Genomic DNA, 25,381 nt, shown 5'->3' with positions numbered 1-25,381 from the left:
GTAAAAGCGCTCGCGCGCCGTCGTCCATCCTTTGGTGGAGGGCACAGGGTTGTGAACGAGCTCAGCCGAACCAAACTTGGCGGAGCCTCGGAAGTGATCTGACTTGGTCAGTCGGAACCGGGTGGAAGCGAGCCACTCGTCTGTCCCGGAAGGGCCGGACCGCAAGGGGACCACCCTCTGCGCAGGCCATACAAACCGCCGACCTAACTCGGCGATTCGCTGTGGTTTGTGTAAGGAATCCACATCTGACGATATTTGTGTGTTCTACTACACCACAGAAGGATCATGGTAGTGCTAGTTAGTGTGTTGAACGCCTGGCTTGCCATCAGAGAAGACATTGACGCTGTTGAAAAGATCGAATTTCTTCGCGTGCAACAATCCTTCAAGGGAAAAGTTTGTAAGTCTGCTTTTCGACGGTGGCTTCTCCCATTTTAAAATCGAGAAATCACTTTCTACGGTCGATGTACCAGGAAACGTTGTGGCCAATCCACCTGCAAACCTTTTTATCGTTGCGAATTTCCCGTCGACATTATCTCAGGCGGCTTCAAAGGTGCATACTTTCTCGTAAAATGCAACTTCATTGTCAATACAGCGGCGGAACTGCTCATGACTGCGGTACTGGTCGCATAAGGCTAAATGCTCTTGCTCAATGACATCCATTTCTTCGTCGGTCCAGTGCGAAGCCATTTGATTGCGATGTCTTACTATCAAAGCGGAGAAATCTCGGCCATTTAACTTTACAAACTCTCGAGGAATAGCTGGTGGAAGCTCTCCTTCTACAGGTTCATTTCTCTCGTTGCGTTCGGGCTCGATTGAATAAACTCGTTCAACCAAAGTTGCAATTACACGTGCGAAATCCGAAGCTAAAAGAGTTGCAGCATCCGTTCCAATAGTATCCAGGATTTTAATTGCGAAAGAACCGTTGTCTTATAACAAATCCAATCTTTTCGCTTGGTCACAAACAATTGTATTGTTCCCAGCCAGTGATAATGTAGTAGGTCGGGTGTCTAGGTCACAGTGGTCTTCATCCGTCACAGCTCCAACACCAAACATGATCTGGACGTCACTAGACAACCTCTTCATCTGAGCCATTTGCTCCGTCACAAGGGTTGTGCTTCCTTCTAGGCTTCTAAATGTGATCACTGCCCGGGTTGATAGCATCTCAATCAAACTCAATATCAGCCACCACTGAAGTGGCGGCTTGCAAACTGGTGTTTTTGCATTCAAATGTGCCGTCAACCGCACGCGGTGTTTCTTAAACCAAGTACAGCACCGCTGCATAGACTCCCAGCGCGTGCCCGGAAGAAGAGGAGCGGTGGTATCCATCTGACGTATCAGAGTTCCTTGGCGTCGTAGATACGCAATTACTTGCGTCATGTAGCCGAAAAACCGGTCATTCGTCGTGGCCTTGTAGGCATTCTGGAGAGCCAAATCTAGCTGATGCATGGCCCATGGAACATTGAAGATAATATATATTATCATATATTACCGTAAAGTAAACTTCAGAATATTTAGCAAAGTAAAATGATTTTTACTAATAAACTTTTATAATCCGCTAATAAATTGCCAGCTAATACGAATCCCTGATCACCAGCGTGAGTGGCAATTCTCATTCGCCGTTCAAGCCAGTCGAGCATAGTCACTACAGTCAAGACGATGCTCCAGTTCCTGTCCAACGCAGACAGCAACCTGTTCGTTGGAGCAGGTGTGGCTGTGGCCGCCGTGATGGCGGTCAAGTATATGAATGCACGCGCAGACGCGGCCCAGCAGCGCGCGTACGAGGCGGCCAAAGCGCGACAAGAGGCGCTCAAAGCAGAGCGCGAAAAGCCGATCACACGTCGTTTCTTCACGCCTGAAGAGCTGTTGCCCTTCAACGGCGAGGATGATCAACCCATCTACATCGCCGTACTGGATGAAGTCTACGACGTGAGTCGCAAGCGTGACTTTTACGGCCCGGGCGAGGGCTATCACCTGTTCGCCGGCCGTGACGCGTCCCGTGCGCTGGCCAAAATGTCGTTCGAGAAGGAGGATCTCGACAGTGACGACTTATCCGACTTGAGCTTCATGGATAAGGAGACGCTTAACGATTGGGTTACCAAGTTTAGCGTCTACAACAGCTACCCGAATGTGGGACGCGTGCTGCGGCGTCGTGACCTGACGCTCGAGCAGCTGCGCCAATTCAACGGCGCTGACAATCCGCGCAACATCGTGTACGTGGCTGTAAACGGTAACATCTACGACGTGACGCTGGATGGTCTGAACCACTACGGCCCGGAAGGCGGCTACAAGCAGTTCGCGGGTCGTGATTGCTCCCGTTCGCTCGCCTGCATGTCCTTCTTGGACGAGCATTTGGACAACCCGACACTCGAGGGGCTAACGGAGCAGCAGCAGGAGACGCTTAATAAGTGGGAGGACAAGTTCAAGGAGAAATACCCGGTCGTTGGTAAGATCGTCACGTAGAGACAGAGGAGTTGAGGAGAAGTATCGCAAAAGAGAGTTTATCTGTTCCTTGTCCCGGCAGCAGCGTCTGCTTTCTTGGTTGCTCGCTATGTTTAGTGCTTCGTGTATCCAGTCCCGGGTAGGAAGCGACGCTAGAAGCTACACTCATGGGCAACGCAGTAGGCACGCCGCCATCCGGCCCCAACGCATTGCTGAGCTCTGGCGGAAGGCGAGGCAGCGAGTCGAAGGATCCGTCGGGCCGTCAGCATTTCACTGTGACTCAACTTGCCACTTTCAACGGAGAAGCGGAAGGCAAGCGCCCCATTTACATTTCCATCAAGAGCGAAGTCTACGATGTGAGCTCCAGTCGGGACCTGTACGGACCTTCGGGTAAGTTCGCGACGCTGGCGGGCAAAGACATCACCCGGGCAATTGCCTTGGGCAAATGGAGCAACGAGAAGGAGCTGGCCAGTCTGGACCTGATGGACTTGACGCCGGCGCAGTTCGAGACGCTGGACGAGTGGCTGGTCAAGTTCTGCAATGGCGACAAGAAGTACCCAAATGTGGGGCGACTGGTTGACTCTGACCTGCGGATCACTCTCGAGGAGCTCCTAGTCTTTAACGGGGTAGACAACCCGCGTCAGACTATTCTACTAGCCGTCCACGGCGTGTTGTATGATGTGACGATGAACGGAGCCGAGTTCTACGGCCCCGGCGGCATGTACGGCCAGTTTGCTGGTCGAGACGCGTCCAAGGCCTTGGCGTGCATGTCGCTCGAGGAAGACGCTCTAAACAATCCGTCGTGCGATGAACTCACAATAGAGCAGCGCAAGACGCTGGACGACTGGATTAAGCGCTTCAAAGGTAAATACGCGATCGTGGGCAAGGTTGCAGGGAGACACGAGGGTCTATGATACAGTGCCTAATACACAGACATCTGCAGCTTACGACATGCATCGCCTTCTGCGCCACAATAAATCTGCTAATTATTGTCACCACATTTGGCTCGTATCAAGCCACTCACATATCGCTTTACGTTAGCAACGAAGACAAGGTGAAGGAGTTGCTTTACGAGATAAGAGCTGCTCAGTTTCACTTCAAACATTTTAGGACGACATACATGAGCTTGTGCCTTGCTGTGTACTACGTAGTTACTTCATACAGGATGCCATGGTCTAAATGACGCTTCCATAGCGCACCATCTCGAGCCTCTGCTTGTGGCGACGCCAGAGGAATACGCCCCCACCCACTTCGATGCTGCCAGCAATAATGAGAACGATAAGGCCAGGCAAGAACGTCTTGACAAGTGTAAGCGTGCTTTTAAACGTGTCCAGCACGTTGTCCTTAGCCTCAGCGGCCTCCTGGACCCAATATGTAGGCAGCACCACTTCTGTTGGCAGCGTGGGCCACAGCATGTCGCTCATGGACGCGTTAGCCACGGAAGAGGACGCAGTCAGCGAATACGAGACCTGCGATCGTTTGCGAGCTCTCATGGTCTGGCCCGTACCCGATTCGATATCAACGAACGTGCCGTACGCGTTGAGGAAGCTCTCGAAGAGGGTGCCGTCGGAGTTATACATGGTGCCAGCCGTCATCACAGTACCGTCGGAGTTAGTCATCTCCACAGCCTCGAGTAGTGACGTATCGCCGTAGATGAAGAACGGGCCGGACATGTACGACAGAAAGCCCGTGACGAAGCTGAGCTGATGAAGACCGTTGACGGGGACGCCTGTGCCGACTTCTGCGTTATCGTCCGTATAAGCGAAGACATCCATCGGGGTACCAAATCGATGCAACGAAACACCGTCAAAGTCCACCTTTGTGTCCAGGCTCGCGATGGTGATAGAGATCTTGGCCGGGCCCAGGTACGAGTTGAACGAGTCGGCAGTGGTTTGCTTGGCCATGCCGTTGATTGTCACGCCACCAGGTTTGAGCGCCATACCGTCCGTTCCTGATACGTTGACGCACGTGACGTTGGCGACAGGCGACTCGCAGTTGGCGTAGCTCGAGAACGCATTGATCTCAGCCAGCGTGGGGTTGCGGCGCTCGCCGAGATCCGCCCACACAGGCGCGACGTTGAAGCTATCGTACTCCACCCAAGCTCCGATATTGCCCAGATCGTCGCAGCCCGTCCGTTTCACGTAAGCCCCGAGTGTCGACGCGTCTGGTGCAGTCTCCGAGTAGTCCAGGCCAGAGGTCTCAGCGATGCCGGGAAGAGGTGCCGCGCACAGACCAACGCTCTCGCATAAGCTGCAGGTTGTTCCGGCAAAACTAGCAGCTTCCTCGGCACCGTACGTGGCGGCATAAATGGACTCGACGATGGCACAGGTGGCGTTATTGACTGCCATGAGAGCTGCGCCCTTGGTGCACTGAGAGCAAGCCAATGCAATGGCCAGACAGTCATCACCGCTGCAGGACGCGCACTGGGCATTCATGCCGGTTTTGCACGTGTTGATGTAGTTGGAGCCCAGAATGAGGCCGGCCAGCAGACTAGGGTAGCCCAGCGCCCACTGTGACGCCGTGCGCTTTGCGAAGATGCCATTGTACGCAAAACCTGAGAGGTCCAGATCGGCGATGGCTGCTGGACCGGTAGCCAGGAAGGTCAGCACGGTACTGTTGTTGGTCACTGTCTTCATAGCCAGCGGATCCAGCGAGTTAAGGCCGTTCATCCATCGCATCATCTGCTCGCCATGCTCCGTGATGGTTGCGATGATATCGGTCGTGTTTAGTGTGGAAGCAAAGGAGGCCGCAGCTACCGCCGCCAGCAAGTTGAATTCACCACCTGTGGCGGCGATGACACTGAAGTATCCGGTGTCGAAGCTCACGATGTCGTCCGAGTCGAAACAGTCATCGCAACTCTTCTCGGTCTCGTACGTGTGATACGTGTACGTCTTATAGGTTACGGTGGAGGAGTCATCCGACAGGGACACGTCCAGCTTGATCTCGCGACGGCGGTACACGTATGGCCCCATCTCCTGGACTTGCAGCTTGACGTTATTAGCGAGATATTCTTCGGCATTGGTGGCGTTGAGCATGTACAGAGACACGAAGAATGGCGAGCAGTCCTCGTAGTCTCCGTACGGGTCCAGGTAGCTTTCCTTGGACATTTCGTCGTCTGAGCAGCGCACGACTTGATCGCCTACGACCGAGTTGATGTACGCCGGCATGGCGGTGCCGTACAAGATGCCGATGATGATGGTGAGGCAGCCTACGACCATGAGTACGATGGCCCAGACCTTCTGGCTACAGCACCGTCGTCGCTTTGAGTCGACCTCTTCGAGCTTTGGGAACAGACTTGGCGATCCTTTCTCGAACTGCTCGAAGGTGGTGCTGTGGTGCGTATTGGGGGTGTAAGTCGCCATGGCGGGCAAAGACGGAAGTGTGCAAGGCGCCAAAATCGCAAGTGAGCATTAATCATGACCAGCAAGTCGGCAAAGCGAGTCGCTGGTACCGTTATGTGCCAATAGTGCTGAACCATGTCGAGTCAGTACTACAGTACCACGGAAGACCATCCAGGATGATCCTGGTGAAGAGGAGTACACTGGGCCAGTACACTACAGTACTGGCGACGGCTGTAGTCACGTCGCGGCGGTATTGCCTCCGATACGCCAGACATGAAAGTCTCGCGTACATGTATCTGAAATCCCAGGTTGGGATCTGCTGCCTTCATACATGTACGTATGTGCCAGGCCACAGGTGCATGGACTTGTAGTGGTCAGGGCCGCAGCCGCGACCAAGCAATAGCAGCAGCAGCACCAGGAACGATGGGGCCCATCGTATGGCCTTCGACGACAGTTTTGAGATCGTTTAGATATACTGTAGTAACGTGGGCGGGGAGTCGATTGGTGATCTCTCTCAATGCCACGGTTGCGTACAGTGCATTAAGGTACTGTATTAAACGTCTCGCGAAATTCCTCGATTGCCATCATGCCGGAAATTTGCATCAAGGAGTTCGATGTAGGGAAAAACTATTAAGCTCGAGCTTAGGGAGCTTCGAGGTACCCAAATTTAGAAATAGTGCTTTTTGATGTACCCAAATGCATTTTGTGTTTGAAACATAGCTGTCAGGTTGGACTTTAATTGAGCTGCCACAATATCAGCACAGCTACATTTTGCAGCACGTCCGAGATGACAGTGATGATTACCAGAAGCTCTCCATTGGGGAAGCTTCAGGATTAAAAAAATATACTTATCACTTCTCTTCTTCAAAGTCAGGTTTAATTAGCTGTCCTAACGACCACATTAATACTAGTCACTACTCCAAAGCAGGACATTTTTTCTTAAACTTTTTTTGACTGCATGAATTCCATTCATTTATTTAATGAGCTTGGGAGGTAGACTATTCTATAAAATGCAATACGCTTCGACTCGATGCTGCGGCTTCGCTGTATACCAGACCTGTTCTCCGCATAAGTGCTCCTCCTCGTCCACGGACCACTTCGTAGGTATAGATAGCACTAGAGTAGTCTATTATTCTTTCTTGTGGTATTTTGTGTATCTTACCAGTCTATGAGGGTATGCAGCATTTGTTACGTAGTCGATGAGCACTTTGCGTCATTGGAGAGGTCAGACCATTCTTCTATAGAGGTTAGTGGATGAACGGGATAATACTACTTAAGTATCTACCGGTGCTGCTGTGGCTGATGACGGAATAACCCTGACAAACACCATCAACCCTTAGACAAACACCATTTACAAAAGAAAATCAAGGAAAGCTCCAGATTTTCCTACAGAGCTATAGGTATACAAGAGCGAAGCGCTTTATAAATGCTTGCTACGGTGCAGGATATCCTAAGGCGCTCCGCCGAAAAATCTAGGAAGCGCACTATTAAAGGCCCATGGCTACTTGTAAGTCAGCGAAACTCAACACTACACGATTAAGTTTTCATGTGTCAGCGTACGATTTTGGTGGTCTAGTTCGCATCTAGAATGGGCAATTGTCGCCTCATCCTTCATTAAAGAGAGCGAAGTGACCTAAATAAGGTAGATTGTAAACTGAGTATATTTATAGGTAGATTAAGCTTGGGTTTAATACAAACTATTAGTTACCTATAGAAATGCAATGTCATTTAACCAATGGTTGGCTTTGAACGACCTTGGTACCTTGTACCAAATATCCCGGAGTATGACGTGTCATACTCCTGAAGTGTGAAGTGTCACACTTCATGTAACCAGGGTACACTTAGGGCTACGTAGCCCGTTACATCCTCCCCCACTTAGGTTCGGTTTACCGACCAATCAGAATGAAGAGGTGTTCGTCACAAACTCTCATTCTCAAAGTCGAAAACCATCGACTTGGCCGCGCGAGCGCGGCGGAGGCTCACTTCACAGTTAGAGCCTCGAGCAGCAACCAGTGCGCTCTTCGTCTAGGTCTCCCATTCGACCGTTATCATGCCTCGTGGCACTGCAAAGAGCGGTACTAAGACACGCTCCAAGGCTGCTGCCGGTAAGGCGCAAGCCAAGAGTACTAAGCCTCCGGCAAAGGCTCTGCACTCAAGGAGGCTACTCAGGTGGCCTCTGGTTCCTCGGGTGACGCGGCTGTGGACAAGCGTGCAAACAAGCGCCGCAGCCCGTCGCCCTCATCTTCGGACAATCGTCCGAACCCTCGGTTCGTAGAATGGGAGTTTAACTCGGGCAGTGAGGACGATGCCGAGTCCGGGAGCACTCATGATGCTCCTGCGGGCTCTGTGGGAGGGCACAGCCCAGTGCCCAGTGAGCACAAAGATGACAGCGTGCAGTCGCCCGCCAGTGATCACGGTGATCACAGTCCCCCGACCCCTGTGCGCTCTGAGAGTCCGGCCGTCAACGCTAAGGACGCTCCCAAAGCCGGTGGCGATGAGGAAAAGAATCCTCGCAAACGTCTCTCGCTTGCCGAGGGTCTTGCGCGCGCTAAGGCCTCTAAAGCCGAAGGCGCCAAGCCCTCAAAGAAGCGTACAGCCTCTAAGTCTCCACTCCGCAAAAAGAAGGAGACTCGACGATCCTATCAGAGTATCTTCGACTCCTCGGATGAAGAGGAGGAGAAGGAGGAAGAAGAGGAGGAGGAGGGTGCTATCGTTGAGCCCCGGGAGGTCTCTAATGACCTCGACCAGCAGCAGGAGGAGTTCCAAGCTACCCAGCATGTTCGTGGGGGCTCGGTGGCGGCACCCGTCAGCCTATGGAGCTGCCATCAACTCAAGAGGGTATTGGCCTCCCGAGGAGAGCTCTGGGGCTGACCTCTTCTTAGAGCTTCTTGTCGCTTCTCGTGGTCTTGTGGGCGGCCACACTTCTAGAAGCATCTATGAACGAGCCCTTGTTCAGAAAGAACAGTTGTTCGTCGACAACTTGGAGGCTGCTCGGTGTGTGCTTCTCGCGCCACACCGCATTTCCCTTGAGGGCTTCACGACTTGTCGTAAGAAGCCAAAGACCCGGGGTGGTCTCTATCCTCTTTATGGATACCCCTGGGTTATGCCCGAGAACTGTCCCACGTGGAGTTCTTGTGAGGACATGTCCTGGGCCTCTTTAGTACTCACCCACGGAGTTACGGGAACTCCATGAAGATCCGCTGCTGTCCCGCATCCTGGACCAGCGTGATCTTCGTGTGAGGTTTGCCCACTTGATCAGCAAGCGTATGCTGCCGAGGGACATCCTGAAGCGCGCGGCTTCTAGCGCTCACGAATGAGCGCGGGTACGGTATGTATTCATCGTCCGTACCCCGTTCGGGCAAGAAGCTCCGGACTACTTATGAAGCTGCCGCCGCTTCTGTTCCCAGATTGCGACAGCCTTTGGACAGTCAATCAGGAGCCGTTCAATCGGCTCCCACGAGTTCTCGGAGTGGGCATAACCCCTCCACTTCACGAGGAGCTGTCGCTTACCGCGACGCCGTTGCTCCTGGAGGATCCGCTCCACGTGGAAGTGGACCTCTCCATTCCGGTCAAGCAGGGGCGGAGGTGCCCTCGTACGAGTACGAGTACTCGGCGCCTCCCGAGAGCCACTCTCGTCCGAGTGCTCCGACTGCGGGTCCGACACAGGACCCTGAGGTTGACCGCCTCCGTCAACGTGTCCTCGTGCTTGAGATTGCACTTGGCCTTGGGACTGGCGGTAATGCTGCTGCCCAGGCCAGGAATCAGGGCGAGCTCGCTCGTCTTGCGGGTCGCCTGAACCTGGTGGAGCGAGAGGTCGCGAGCCTGCACCTGCGGGTGGATCGCCGGGCCTCTTCGTCCGATCTGGACGAGGCCTTTCGCATGATCCGACGGATCGAGGCTTTGTTGCCACGTCCGGAGCCGCCTGCGGCACACTCCCAGACGTACGCGTATGGTGCGTACCCGGCGTACTCAGCGTACTCGGCGTATGGCGCCGGGGTCCGTTCGTATGGAGCCCCTCCGGCGTACGGTCTTGACCGCAGCCTTGCCGTCCCGACCGAGGCTTGGGTGCCTGCTCCGACGACCTCGTCGACGACTGTGACCGGCCCTCGCTTCGAGGAGCTGGGTCAAGGGGGGTCTGCGAGTCAGCAACCCCCTGTGGGTCAAAGTACCGCTTAAGACGTCCGACATAGAACGTCGGGTGCGTCGTCATTGACTTTGGAAGGTCGATGGTGTACGACGCACCATGTCTGGCCAGGACCGCAAAAGGTCCGATGAAGCGGTGCTTCAGTTTGTTGCTGCCGACAGAGCTAACAGTGTCTAGAGGTAGCCTCGTGTCTAGCAGCACTAAGTCCCCAATCTCAAATATACTTAAGTTTCCTCTTCCTTGTTTGTCTGAGTACTCCTTTTGTTTATCTTGGGCCGCTGCCATGGCATCGCGGACCCTGCTGACAATGTTCAGCTTGGTATCCATAAAAAAAATCCACCTGTTTCCGCAGCGAAACTGGTCTCACATCCGAGACCTGGGAGGAAAGGGCTTTCCGAGCCTCTTCCCCACTTAAAAAAGAGGAGTCAGTGTCTCCTCGAAGAGTGAGAGGCACTCTGGGGTGGCGGAAGCCGTTCAAGTAGAACGGCGTGAACCCCGTGGACGCGTGCACCGCGTTGTTGAGCGCAAACTCAACAACTGGAAGCTGCGTCGACCACGTACGTGGTGCTGCCGCGCACACACTGCGCAGAGTGTCCTCGAGCACTCGATTGACGCGCTCTGTTTGGCCGTCGGTCTGCGGGTGGTCCGCAGTGGACATCTGCAGACGAGTTCCCAGTAAAGGGAACAGCGTTTTCCAAAACGCGGCAGTGAACCGCGGGTCTCGGTCCGAGACAATCGTCTCCGGGAGACCGTGATAGCGGAACACGCCATCGACGAACAACCTTGCGGTTTGTTCGCCCGTAACAGTGACGGGAGCTGGAGCAAGATGTACCATCTTGCTCAGCCGACACACGAACACCAAAATTCCGGTGTTGCCGTGTCCGTCGGCGGGAAGCCCAAAGATGAAGTCAAGACTCATCGACTTCCAACAATCAGCCGGTACGGGCAGGCTCTGTAGTGGAGCCGAAGAGTGCCCTGCGGGCTTGACCCGCTGACATGTTTCACATGTCTTGACGTACCGGGCGACCCACTTGTACATGTGGGTCCACCAGAAGGACTGAGAGACCGACAGAAAGGTCTTCTCGCGGCCCAAGTGGCCGCTGGGGGGCGCGTCGTGCGCCTCCGCGAGGATATCGAACTTCAGAATCTCGTCGCTGGGTACGACCACCCGTGGAGGATCAGTGGGCTCCACCCGGTAATAGAGGAGGCCATCCATCAACTCATATCGGTGGAGCCGTGAGCGCTGTCGCGACGAGAGCTAGTCGGACTTCGCGCTCGTTCCTGCCACAAGGAACTTGACGATAGGCGCGACAGCCTCATCGTCCCGATACGCCCTGCATATCCGATCATATAGATCCGTTGTCACCCGCGTGATGTGGGCCAACTCATAGTCAGGACGCCGAGAGAGGGCGTCCGCAAGCACGTTGAGCTTGCCCGGCTTGTATTCGACGCGGAAGTTGTATTCCGCGAAGAAGGACAGCCACCTCGCCATCCTTTGAGAGAGGTGAGGCGAGTTAGTCGCCGTCCTCAAGGACGCGTGGTCTGTGTAGATCACAAAGGGCCTAGAGCCCAGAAGGTGAACACGGAACTTCACAAGGGCATAATTTATTGCCAGGAGCTCCTTGTCATGGACAGGGTAGTTCCGCTCGGCGGCTTTGAGCTGCCTGGACTGGAACGAGATGACTCGTTCGTGTCCAGCCGTGTCGGCCTGCAGCAATGCACATCCGATGGCGTAATCAGAGGCATCGCAGACGACGCTAAACGGCTTCGTCTCGTCCGGCGGGGCCAGGACAGGAGCCTCTTGGAGACTGGCCTTGATGCTGTCAAAAGCATCCTGGTGCTCTTGCTCCCAGCGCCAGTCGACGTCCTTCTGAAGGAGGCCCGACAAGGGCTTCGCGAAGCCCGCGTACCATGCGCTGTACTTGTGAAGGTAGCTGGCCAAGCCCAACCACTTTCGAAGATCCTTCTGGGATCGGGGCGTCGGCCATGCTGCTATGGCCTTAACCTTGTCTGGGTCGGCCCGAGCGCCCACGTTGCTTACGAAACAACCGGGAACTTTAATCTCTGGTGACGCGAAAACGCATTTGCGATATTGGCGTAGAGCTTGTTCGCTCGCATTACGTCCAACACTCGACGGAGGTGTCCTAGGTGCACCTCCATGGCCGTCTTGCCTCCTTCGGCACTGCTATGGACGAATATGTCGTCGAAGTACATCTGTACGAAGGTACGCAAAGGGCGAAACAATTGCGTCACCAGGCGATTGAACGTCGCCAAGGCGTTAGACAAGCCCTGCGGCATGACGAGCCACTCCCAAAGCATGCCGCTTGGAGTGCTTACCGCGGTGAGCGGGATGTCGACCTCTCGCATCAGGATTTGGTAGTATCCGTCTACCAAATCCAGAGCACTGTACAGTACGCTCCCGGCCATGTTGTTCAACAGCACATCCTTTCGTGGGATTGGTGTTTGGGCCGGCACCGTTGCGTCGTTCAGCTTGTTATAAGCGTGAACCAGACGCCACTTTCCGTTCGGCTTATGAGCGCAGAAAGTCGGCGTCGAGTGCGGGGATTGTGACTCCCGCACCATGCCTGCCTTCGCTTTCGCGGCAAAAAAGGCATCAATGACTTCGCACTGTTCGCGCGGTAGAGGCCATTGCCTCGTGACACAATACTTTGTGCCGGCACGAAATCAATTTCGTGCCGTACGCCTCGATCCGATGGGAGCTGGGTCGGTGGGTGTTTGTTCACCACGTCCGCATACTCCGTCACCAAAGGATACACCGGATCCTTGGGGTTCTTAAGAATCTCAGAACCCAAGCGCGCCTGACGCTGCTTGTTCAGGTCTTCCAGGACGTTCTCGTCCAAAACCGAGGAGGCGTTCAGCGCCTCCCGAGTGGTCTCAGGTCTTATGAGTACCATCTCAGCAATCTCTCCAGCCTTGAGGTTGGTCAGGAAAGACTCAGCCGTCATTTCCTCGAGGTGCAGTATCTCTGCAACCTCTGGCAACGGCTCCAAGTTGACACCAGATGCCTTGACGGGTAAACCGGTTTCGCCATCGAAGATGTGATAACACTCTTCCACCGGCCTCGTCGGAGGAGCCCGGGCCCTGGACCTCGAGTCGCTTGAAGCGACGTCGATCGGAACGAAGTTCGGATCCGACTTGAGGCGGCGGCAGCGGCGTTGACGACGGCGACCGTGACGTCGGGCTTTGCTGCCCACGTCTAGGGATGTCGGCGCTACGACATCCGAGGCACTCGTGGCCTTGTGTGGTACTGTGGTACCCACACAGGAAGCGTGTTCGACGCCTTCCTCTTCAGTTAAGGTCTGGACGACCGCGTGTGGCACTGTGTTACCCACACAGGAAGCGTATCCGACGTCTTCCTCTTCAGTTAAGGTCTGGGCGACCGTGAGTGGAGCTCTGTTACCCACTCTGAACACGCTGTTCTCAGTGTTCTTGACAGCTGCAGCTGTCTGCGGAACTAAGTTACCCGCCTGTGGACCTAAGTTACCCACTTGGCCAGCGCCTCTTCTGGGCGCTGCCACTATCAAAGCATCCTCGGAGTCGTCATATACGTCGACGACTCCCAAGCATCTGCCGAATGCTTTGGTACCCTAACACCCCTTGCGGACGCCCCGGGTCCTGACAGAGGTGGGACATGACCCACCAATGCTCTGTCGGACTGTGCAAGGCGGCTGGCACCGATTGCCTTGCCTCGCCAGTCGATCCAGGGCTCGTGCTTCTCAAGCCAGGGCATGCTTACGATCATATCATATGGATCCATATCGAGAACAGTGAACTGTTCGAGGCTGTCAAAGTCTTCAAACTTGACAGCCAGATCCACTTGGACGTTGGGGACGGTGACGACCTTTCCGTCGGCCAGTCGCACTGACACCGTCCCGTTGCCCTTGCTTTCTCTCAAAGCACCGGACAAATTGTTGCTGTTGCGAGCAACCGTCTGGCGGCGGGCGAAATTCTTCGACGCCCCAGAATCGATCAAGATTCTAAAGGGATGATCGTATCCCCGTACACATCCGTGTACTACGAGCCACTCGCCGCTGCTCTTCGCCGATTCGAGAGTGCAAAGACTCTCAGGGGCTAAGTCCCCGTGGTACGCGCCACCCGCGCACCCATCACGAAGACTTATTTCTTCCCCAGTAGGGCGCCCCGTCCCTACTGGTTCCCAGCGTTCCCATGTCCCCGGGATCCTGGCTTCTGCCAGCGACCCTTGAGGACGGGCTTGGGGAAGGACCGTCTGCGGAGTCTTTCCGCAGGACAGTCGCGCTTGAAGTGGCCCATCTTCCCGCAGCCAAAGCAGCGGATGTTACGCTGTTCGGCGGACCCGAGTTCCATGGGAACTGGTCCGTTGGGGCTTGTTCGGCCAGGAGCCGACAAGGAACTCCCAGGCCACGCTGAGGCCGGCGTACGCGCCTGGCGATGGCTGTACTCTTCCTTTACAGCCACTTGAATCGCCTCTTCAAGGGTGTTTGACTGCACCCGGAACAGCTGAGTGCGTGCGGGGCCCACTCGAAGGCCGTCCATGATTACAGTGATCTTGATGTGTTCGTTGAGTGGTTTCTCACTAGGGACGCCGTGAGCTCCCGTATCTCTTGCACGTACTCATGTAGCTCACGCCTCCCTTGTTTGCATGAGCGAACGCTGGCGGTACTCGTAGCTCGCCGCGAGGAACGCGGCTCGGAGCTGTTCACACAGCTGAGCCCAGGATGTGAAACATCCAGGAGATGTTGCTTCCCGTGGGTACACCCAACTCTTAGCACGACCGCTAAGGTTGGAGAGTGCAAAAGCAACACGGAATTGCTCGGTCGAGATCAGAGCCGCGTCCATCGCGAGCTCTATATCTCGGAACCAGAAGTGAAGGTTCTCGCCTTCCTCCCCTTCATACGGCTTAACCTTCAGCCGTATTGGCTTCGGGTGAGGCGGATTTGCTTCCGCCGCCGGAACCTGCAGGTTCTCCCGCACGTGCGCGATGAGGCCCTGCTCGTACGCGTCTAATGCGTTGACGCGCTCGAGCTGCTCAGCCAGTGTTGACACCACCAGGCTCTGCAGGGCCTCCATCCCGAAGATGCCTGCCATCTTCCGAACCGACTCGAGCTGAGAGTCGTTCATATGGGAGAAGTCGTTCCTATCCATGGCAACGAACTTCGGAGAGGTTCAGGTAGTCTACCCGCGGTGGCGTGGATTGACTACTAGTGCTACCAAGTGTGACGGGGTCACACAGCACCTTGCGCTAGAGGAAGTTATCTTCCGAGATTATACAAACTCTCAGTGAGCGGCAGTTCACAGGTCCCCTCTTTATCAAAAGTGAGCAAAGTGACCTATTTAAGGTAGAATGTAAACTGAGTATATTTATAGGTAGGTTAAGTTTGGGTTTAATACAAACTATAAGTTACCTATAGAAATCCAATGTCGTTTGACCAATGGTTGGCTTTGAACGACCTTGGTACCTATCCCGGATTATGACGTGTCATACTCCTGAAGTGTGAAGTCTCACACTTCATGTAACCAGGGTACACTTAGGGATACGTACCCCGTTACAATCAGCCAGAGGTGTTCTAGCGAGAACAATTGTGCTAGGGAAATGAAAGGCAGTTTTTACTCTGCAAGACTGGTCGCGTGGATTCCACTCCAGAAGGTCGGGAAGCTTGCACCTGTGCATTGCGCTAGGCAGCGACAGGGGTCGCGCGATATATGAGAGATAGCACTTAGGTTCAAGCAGTGGTTTGCGAGGTCCGTCTATGATGCCGTTCTCCCTAAATCAGTAGATAGCACACACTGTGAGCTATAAAACTTACCTGCGTGTCGAGCGCCAGTGCATTGCAGTCTGCCAGTGTCCGGTGCCCCCATCTACGAGCCACCGTCCACTGCCAGTGTCTGCAAAGACACATCCCAAGGACACTCATGCGCCTGGCAGTGCAGCTTGCGGCTGCACTACAACCGGCTACACTGAGTACACATGCGTGCAACGGCGAAGGACTATACCAAGGACTGTATGCACAAGGACATCGTTGGCTGTGCGCTGCCAAGATGGTGTACTCAAACGAGAGTGCATTTATCTAGAGTTTAGTATTTACTTATTTGCTATTTGTATACTAATCTACTTTTGCGGTACAGCGGTGTTCTGGCGGAGGCTGCTCCACACTTTGCGTTTTGACGCCTGCCGCTCATCAGAGAGCAGCAGAGAAGAGCAGCCTCGCCAGACACCGCAGTCCTATCGCGGCCTTTTGCCCCGCACTTACGTGTTTACGTTACTTCCTGATTAGTTTCCTGAAGTTGACGTTTAAGTGTATTTACATTTAAATGGCTCCTACTCTTAGAAGCGATCGACACATGGAGAACAATCCCCCCGTGACGAACCCTACGTCACCACTGGTTATGAGCCCAATCAGGGCGCAGTCTGCGACTGACGTGGCTGCTGGCGTTCCAGACACAAGTTCTGGAATTTCGACCAATCAAGATCAAGCTTCAACCCCATTGGCAGGAAATTCAAGCTTGAACAATGACGCAACACTGTCGCACAGTGATGCAGAACGACTAATTCGTTCATTGGCTGGAATCCCGGGTGACCGCCCGTTATTCCAAATGTTACTCGAAAGTATGCATAAACTTTCGTCGACGAACACGGAAGAATCCGTGCCAGTTGACAATCCTCCCCAGTCGCCGCTAAACCAACAAAACGGCGACCGAGACCCCGACGATCCGTGGCGCCCTCTAGACAACATGAACCCTTCTGGCCGCTACAACGACGGCGAGCTGGCTGAGTACACCAAGGTTCTCATCAACTCGCCTCCGATCAAGCTGCCCAAGCTCCATCTGAAGGGCGACTACAAAGCCTGGAAGAGCGAGGTGCCGTTGCACTTCGAGCCGAAGATGCTGGGAGACATCACCTATGGCCCTGAGCGCTACGATGCAGTAGAAGGCATGCGTCGTGACAAATATCGCGTGTGGTACAAGTCGCGCAAGAACAAGGCGTTCTCAGCACTTGCGTTGTCGCTGTCTGTTGACCTACGTACGACGTTCAAGATCGACGACATCCACGACAACATGGACGCCGCCGCTATGCTCTACGATGCGATTACGCAGCACTTTGAGGCTGGAGATGGCATTAATCCTGATTACCTACTGCAAGAGCTAGTGACGCGCCGGCTCAAGCCAAACGAGTCAGTATCGCAGTATGCTGACGACATTGCAAAGAAGGTGACACTTCTACATCAAGCTAATGGTGAGTTTGCTGAGTGGCAACATGCAAGCCTACTACTGTCAAACAGCGTGGAAGCGTTTAAAGATCTCGCCCGTGAACACGGCGATTGGCTTAACAACCATGATCGTAAGACACTTACACTTGCTGAAGCTTTACAACGACTACGCGCTGCTGAACACCAGCGTGACCAGCTGCGTGCACAGACCAGACAACCGGTCGCGCATTCAATGCAAATTGCTCATGTCGGAACGGACCAAGGACAAGGTCAAGCCCGAGGACGCAAGCGCAACAAGCAACAGCGCAAGCGATCTAAGGGCGTTGCAGATAAGAAGCAGCGCACAAACTGCGCGAACTGTCAAGGAGAAGGACATTGGTATGCCGAGTGTACGGCTCTCAGTGGCCAGCAACTGAAGCCAGAGCTCGCGAGAAAGCTGCAAGAGAGACAACCAAGGGCTCCCCTGTCGCTGGTGAGCTCCGTACGTCGTGTGGATGCGGTAGCGTTGGAAGAAGATGGCCAAGGACTGTTTGCTGGCCTATCACTATGCGATGCGAATGCGATTGACCTTACGGATAATGCTGCCCTATCGCCTACGGCTACGCAATCACCTGCATGGTCACTAACGTCTCCTGCGGAAAGTGAAGAAGGAGGAGAGCGTCGTGTTGTTGAAGGGGTGCGGGCAAGTACGCAACGCACTCAATCGTCGGTTGCGCAAGCAACGCAGCGACTGCAGCTGCAAGTTGGAGTTCCTGTTCAAAACATACAAGTTGGAGGACAAGGACTACAACAACGACAATCAACCTCACTGCCTACACTGCAAGCACCAGCTGTAGCTGTGCAAACTGCCATACAATCTGCGGTACAACCTGAAGTGCAACCTACTGGACAACCTGCTGTTCAACAGGGTGTACAAGCTACTGTACTGCAAAACATGCAACCTACTGTATCGAGTACTGCGCAGACTCAGAGGGAGGGCAATCAGTCTACAGCTGGATTGGTGCCTACGTGGGAATCAGTCATCTACTACTTGGGGCAAGGACTGTCGAGTAACTCGAAAGGGCCTACACTTGAGCCATGGCGCAATCAAGCTGAACCACAAAGGGGGTTCGGCTGTGCCGGGGGATAGCTGTCGAGGTCCTGATGTCGGGTTTAACAGACGCCAAGAACCAGGGATGCGCAATGATTACAGACCTAACTTGGAGAGTGCGTACGAGAGAGGACTCTGGAGTCAAGATGTTGGACACTTTGACCCTCCTATTCAAGGACGAGGACGAAGTCGTTCACCACCCCGATTCTTCAATCGAGAACGAACTCCACCAAGAGGAAGAGGCCGCTCTCCGTCAATGCGAGGATGTGAACCAAGAGGGAATCCAGGGCGTTATCGATCTCCACCGCGTCAGCAGCAGTGGCGTAACGAGAGACCGAGTCGCTATGAGCCGCCACCCCAACGCGATGATCGACTGAGTCGCTATGGACCGTCGTCTCCGCAGCAGCAGTGGCGTGACAATCCTTCGAGAGGACGAGGACCCTTCACCTCGACGTGACAATTTCCAAGAGCGGAACATGTCTCCACGTCGATTTGAAGACCGTCGTGAGAACAGACCACCCAACTCTCGTCAAGTCAACGCTGTGAACCAGAACCAAGGTATGCAATCAGCTCAGTCTGAGTTTGCGGAGTGGATACTTGATTCAGGATCCCAGGCAAATGTCTGTGGTGACCTGTCATTGTTTACTACCATAAGGGAAGACCAAGCTAGTCGACTTGACTTTGCGAATGGCACAACTGAACACACTTCTGTTTGTGGGTCTGTGCTATTGCGTGTTGCTAACCAGGCAACTGGCCAGCTCGAAGACCGTCTCCTGGACGACGTGGTGTACACACCGAACGCGAAGGTGAATATCATTAGTTTGGGCTACCTACAAACGAAGGGCAACTTCAAGTTGACATGCTCAGAGGACCAACAGACTGCTTGGATCTCCAAGCCAAGCACATCACTCAAGTTCATGATGCGTGACAGTATCTACCGACTACGTGCAGAAAGAGTGACTGGAGTAATGGTGATGGCGGCTCTAAAAGTAGACACGGACAGCAAGAAAGCCATGAAGCTGCTTCACCAACGATTTGGTCATATGAGCATGGAGACGGTGAAAGTGTTGGCAAACAAACTCGATGTTGGAGTTAAGATGAATGCAAAAGGTCTGACTTCCTACGAGTGAGTTGCGTGTGCTGCCAGTACGGCGAAAAGAATGTCTTATAAACGGATTCCATCGCGGAAGTCCGAACCTCTGGAGACTCTCATGATGGATATTTGCTCTGTAATCGAACAGTCTGTGGATGGAGCTACAATGTTTCTCTTTATCATCGATGAGTCTACAAGGTACAAGTGGCCGTTCCTACTCAAGAAGAAGAGTGAAGCAACGTTCCACATCAAGGTCCTGCTGAACAGGCTGCGAGCTCGCTTTCCTGAGAAGAAGGTGCGACGACTACACTCTGACCAAGGAGGTGAATTTGCAAGCAAGGAACTAAGTGACTACTGCGTCGACCAAGGGATTGAGCAGCAGTTTACGAACGCCTATTCTCCTCAAGAGAACGGCATTGTGGAGCGTGCTAACGGCGTGGTTCTACCAAGGATCAGAGCAATGCTGATGGCTACACACATGCCCAACTCCTTGTGGGGAGAAGCCTTCCTGCATGTGGTGACGACGTTGAACTGGTTGCCCACCAAGCCCTTAGGATTGGTGTCCCCGCACCAGAAACTGTACGAATCGGAGCCCATGCTGGATGATTTGCGTACTTGGGGCTGTCTGGCACACGTGCGTGTTCCCCCTGAGTCAAGACAAGCGAAAGAAAAGCTGGAAGCAAGGGCAAGACTGTGTTTATTACTGAGTTATAGCGAATCGACCCTAGGCTACAAGTTCATTGACCTGGTGACAGCTCAAGTGGTGACAGCTCGTAGTGGGAATGTGAAGTTCCATGAAGAGTTCACGACCGATGGCATCTACATGAAGCATCTATTAGAGAACGCATTCTTTGATGGTGATCATACTCTACGCGAGACTGTACCTGTGGCGCGCATCAAGACCAACATGGAGACGTACCTTCCAGGTTGGAGTGACGGCATCTCTAGTGCGGAGAAGCCACTTGAGGCGGTACCACTTGCTGACGAACCTGCAGAAACTGAGTTAAGTTCAAGTGGAAGTTTGTCAATCGTTGACGCACCTGTGAGCAAGGACAGTGCGGAGACTGCTGGTGTTGCAGCACCAGCCGTGTTGCAGGATCCTACTGAAGAAACCGAGGAAGGTTTGGAAGTGAGGAAGCGCAAGAGACGCAGAACAAAGAAGAAACCTGCAATGGTGGAGAAGGCGACAAGTGGCTTCGAGATTCAATCTCCATCAAGAGAGCCCTGCCTAAAGCGACCAAGAAGGAAGCAGAAGGCGAACGTTTGATTGTCGGATTACGTGGTAGGCCTAGTGCAGGCTATGACTACGGATGTGCAGATTCCGACGACGTACAAACAAGCACGTGCAAGCAAGTACTGGCAGCAGTGGAGAGCTGCAATGTTGGTGGAACTTCAATCGTTGAAGGGTCACAAGAGCTGGAAACTTGTACCCCGCAAAGATGCCAAGAACGTGAAGGTGATAACGTGTAGGTGGGTCTTTGCTGTGAAGCGAGATGAGCGTGGACGAATCAAACGTTTCAAGGCGCGACTAGTGATCCATGGATTCAAACAACAACTTGGGATTAACTACTCTGAGACCTATGCACCTGTGATCCGGTTCGAAACCATACGTGCGGCTATCTACTACGCTGTACAAAGAGGTTGGGAGGTGTTGCAATTTGACGTGAAGACGGCTTTTCTGCATGGAGACTTGGACGAGACTATCTTCATGGAGCAGCCTCCTGGCTTCCAGGTGGATGGACCTGGGTCCATTTGCAGATTGTTGAAGAGCCTGTACGGACTGAAGCAAGCACCGAACGTTTGGAATCGCACGCTTCATGCGAAGCTTGTTGCGATGGGCTTTACTAGGACGGACTCTGACTACGGCCTATATACATTGAGGAAGGATGGTGAAGTCAAGTTGCTATTGACTGTATACGTGGACGATCTACTGCTGATGGGTTCACGTGACCTGTGTGCCACAATCGCTGCCTCACTGCAAGAGACATTCGAGCTCACGACGATGGGCACAGTCAAATATCTCTTAGGCGTTGAGATCCTGATTGACCGACCGCGCCAGCAAATAGTGTACTGCCAGAAGCAGTACGTACTGGAGGTGCTGAAGCGTTTTCATATGGAGAACTGTAATGGCTGTGCTACACCAGAAGCTACGACGCCCTCGAAGACAGACGTGCCTGCTTCGAAGGAGTATCTTCCCTACAGAGAACTTGTGGGTGCTCTCCAGTACCTCTTTAGTGCATCGAGACCTGACATAGCTCATGCTACCCGACACCTGGGCAAGTATCTTGCGAGCTATGATCATATGCATTTCGCACAAGCCAAGAGGGTGCTGCGTTACCTGAAGGCTACATGTGACTACGGACTAGTGATGAATGTGAAGCTACAGACTGATGTGCAAGTTAGTGGCTACTCTGATGCTGATTATGCGAACGACTCTGTGGATCGACGGAGTATCAGTGGCTACATCACTATGCTGGACGACAACGTCATCTCCTACGCATCTCGCAAGCAAGAGATCAACGCGCTTAGTACCTGTGAAGCTGAGTACGTAGCAATGGCAGAGGCGACCAAGGACTTGTTGTGGCTTGCTGGCCTATGCAAAGAGTTAAGCTGGAAACATCCAGTACCTCAACTACTGGGAGACAATCAAGGAGCCATTGCCTTAACTGCGAAACCTGGCAAACATTCGAAATCGAAACATATCGATAACAAGTACCACATGATCAGACGCCATGTGGAGTTGAAGCAACTTACAACCCAACACATCGGAACTGATGAGATGGTGGTCGATATAATGACAAAGGCACTTGCAGTGGTGAAGTTCACACACTTTCGCAAGGCTATGAAAGTCTTACCTATTGTGTCGAGCGACGACAACGTATCCGAGGACATGGCTACAACTACGACTACTGCTGCTGCGTTGACTACTGCTGTTGATGCGGAGGCTGTACCTGAGCGACATTGATGAAGACGAGGGCGATCGAGTGGGAGTGCTGTTACTGAGTGGACTGCTATTGTCTTTGAGCTGCGACTACGCTACTACTAGGACTATGGCGGCAACTAGGATGCGCGTGCGTGATCGCGTCGACTTCCAAGTGCGTCGCCGAGATCAAGTGGGAGTGTGAGCTATAAAAACTTACCTGCGTGTCGAGCGCCAGTGCATTGCAGTCTGCCAGTGTCCGGTGCCCCCATCTACGAGCCACCGTCCACTGCCAGTGTCTGCAAAGACACATCCCAAGGACACTCATGCGCCTGGCAGTGCAGCTTGCGGCTGCACTACAACCGGCTACACTGAGTACACATGCGTGCAATGGCGAAGGACTATACCAAGGACTGTATGCACAAGGACATCGTTGGCTGTGCGCTGCCAAGATGGTGTACTCAAACGAGAGTGCATTTATCTAGAGTTTAGTATTGACTTATTTGCTATTTGTATACTAATCTACTTTTGCGGTACAGCGGTGTTCTGGCGGAGGCTGCTCCACACTTTGCGTTTTGACGCCTGCCGCTCATCAGAGAGCAGCAGAGAAGAGCAGCCTCGCCAGACACCGCAGTCCTGTCGCGGCCTTTTGCCCGGCACTTACGTGTTTACGTTACTTCCTGATTAGTTTCCTAAAGTTGACATTTAAGTGTATTTACATTTAAATGGCTCCTACTCTTAGAAGCGATCGACACATGGAGAACAATCCCCCCGTGACGAACCCTACGTCACCACTCACTACAGCTTGAACATTTACTACAGGGTAGCCCTTCCGACAATACCAGCCTTAAAAATCTGCTGGACGTGCAATTCGCACTAGTGTGCCATTCAGCATCAATACAGTAGCACCAGGAAACCCTGCGAGGGCGAAAACCGCGTCCTCTACGGTAGACACTTTACTCGTTTCAGGCATGCAGATGACTGTTTTTGCATGACTGACGATCACCTCAAGGGGTTCATTGATGTAGTTTACAGCTCGAGTATGCCAGATGCCCAGAACATCTTGATTACCCCCCTTGCACTAAATACATCATAGGCAGTGCTACGCGATGGACAATCCTAAGCTTAGCGTTGTGATGCGGCCTAACTTGCTACGTCCCTGTAAGTGTCCGGGTGATGATAAGAAAGAAGGAGCGATCACAACGCCGCATCTTGTTAAACCACTTCGTGTGCGGAGCCTTGAGCGCTCTCTCAAACGTCTCCATAGGAAACGTCGACATGTTTCCCGCTCATTCGCGTGCTCACTGATCGGCGGTGACTGTAAACGTCACAGCGACGCTAGCGCTCACGACAGCAAATATGGCCGCAGTAGTACTCGTGATTGGACAGAGTCAATAGCGGTTCTAGAACTCAGAACGGCTCAGACCACAGCTTTGAAAACGAGTTCTACAAGAGCTGTCAGACGTAAATGGTATGATGTACCACTTTTAGAAAGCCAATCAAAACGTTTAATTTTGCTCCCGTCAGAGCGGTTCTGGTACTTGGACCAGGGTCTTATCCAGTCCCTATCAATATTTATAGACAATTTACCGAGTCTTACTTGGTTGAACTAGACAAAAACGCGACCGGCTTGGTGTCTGGCTGTCAAAGTTGGATACAAGCGGCGACTCCAAGAAGATTCGAGGCTATATTGGTGGGCGCCACATCTCTTGGATTCCAAGATATCTTACCCATTCCAGGCATATTGTCAGTTCCGTCTAAATTTGCTGTTTGCAGCGGTTGGTGAAGTCGTTCACGCCCAACTAAATTGTAAACCGCTCCAGCGATTATATTTTGCGGTACACCTGTCAGTTGCAGCATGAATTCGTACTTACGGTAGGAATACAACAAATACGATTCCAAAAACCGAGCGAAACTCGGAGCGAAACTCCGGAGCGCTAGAACTCGCATTTTTTCCACCTGAAATAAACTCTAATATAGGGCTCTCCTGGTGTTTTATCCGATGTGGCTGTCCGTTTCTGGCTTGGAACAGGCTTGTATCCAACTCTGACAACCACTACTGTAGGATACTTCTAGCTGCGCGCCGATCGACGCCAGGCTACGTGTACGCCCCTTTAGCACTAAATGTACAAGCACCGTGTTCTACTCAAGCTCCACAAGCGCGGCTTCAGTTGTGCCCACTTGGGAGCTCTGGATAATGCACAAAACGATACAAATAAACGGTGAGCCGCTTAGGCAACTCTTTTTTATAAATTTAATACTAGCATGCAAATATAGATTTCTGCGACGTACCCACCCGCAAGAATGTCTCTGCAGAAGCTCTCGCAAATCGAGTGTCAGTTTGCGATTGCAGTGTTCCAACACAATTCTTGGTGGCGCTGAGCCTCGCTCACCTAACATTAAATTTGAAGAAACATATTTCCCGCTAATGTATTTCTTAGGATCCCGTGCACACACCACAACGATCGACAAGCTTAACTAAAATAGAAAGCCACCTTTATCATCATCGAGATATAGGTCAACCCACGATGCGAAGGGGTCCCGAAACATAAATAGCAGGCAGGTTTGATTTGCCAACATTGGACCCCTGAACTTCACGCAGAGTTTTGATTGTCGCGTAGGCGCTTGGGATCAACTTCGGGTACACAATTGCAACAATGTCATCGCGCTATTGCTTGTCAGATGTAAGACAGCGGCAATTGTTTGGGGTGCAGGATGTTGACAAGTTCGAGCAATTGCATCTGCTTGGAAATCGAGACAGGAAACCAGAATTGCTGGATATTGTCTCGAAACATGCCAACAAATTATGATGTCCACCAACCAAGAAGACGATCAGAAAGAGCTTGCCATCTGGCTACTACAATATCACAGCATGAATTTACAAAGGACCGGAAGTTGGCTCATAGACAGCCTTCACCAAAAGAAAACGTGGGTGTTGAGAATGGTGAGCAGTGTTCGTTACTCCAAGACTGACCAACCCAGCAAGTTTCAGGAAATCACAAGGGAAACAGCTGAGAGTTCACGTCATGAGGACACAAAGAAGATATTACTCCAAGTCGAGAGTCGAGACTCACCCCGAGAAATTGCACCGCAGACCAAGGTAGACTTTGCTCCAGCACCATTAGAACAACCACTTGGAGTCCCTT

At 52.9% G+C, this 25,381-nt stretch overlaps 3 protein-coding genes across 3 annotated transcripts; 2 read left to right on the top strand and 1 right to left on the bottom strand.

Moving 5' to 3' along the window:
- Positions 1 to 1,623: 1,623 nt before the first annotated feature.
- PITG_17958 (heme/steroid binding domain-containing protein, putative) lies at positions 1,624 to 2,460 on the top strand (the record flags this gene model as incomplete). The annotated part of the gene is made up of 1 exon (XM_002896234.1): positions 1,624 to 2,460. One exon carries the CDS (start codon positions 1,657 to 1,659, stop codon positions 2,458 to 2,460), a length of 804 nt encoding a protein of 267 aa, XP_002896280.1.
- Positions 2,461 to 2,606: 146 nt separating this feature from the next.
- PITG_17957 (heme/steroid binding domain-containing protein, putative) lies at positions 2,607 to 3,353 on the top strand (the record flags this gene model as incomplete). Its single annotated transcript, XM_002896233.1, has 1 exon — positions 2,607 to 3,353. One exon carries the CDS (start codon positions 2,607 to 2,609, stop codon positions 3,351 to 3,353), a length of 747 nt encoding a protein of 248 aa, XP_002896279.1.
- Positions 3,354 to 3,529: 176 nt separating this feature from the next.
- On the bottom strand, positions 3,530 to 5,831 carry PITG_17956 (croquemort mating protein M82; the record flags this gene model as incomplete). The annotated part of the gene is made up of 1 exon (XM_002896232.1): positions 3,530 to 5,831. The coding sequence occupies one exon, from the start codon at positions 5,799 to 5,801 to the stop codon at positions 3,615 to 3,617; it is 2,187 nt and encodes a 728-aa protein (XP_002896278.1).
- Between the last annotated feature and the right edge of the window lie 19,550 nt (positions 5,832 to 25,381).

This window comes from Phytophthora infestans, genomic scaffold (assembly GCF_000142945.1).
Source record: "Phytophthora infestans T30-4 supercont1.64 genomic scaffold, whole genome shotgun sequence".
NCBI classification, from domain to species: Eukaryota; Oomycota; class Peronosporomycetes; order Peronosporales; family Peronosporaceae; genus Phytophthora; species Phytophthora infestans.
This window is presented reverse-complemented; position numbering and strand designations above follow the sequence as displayed.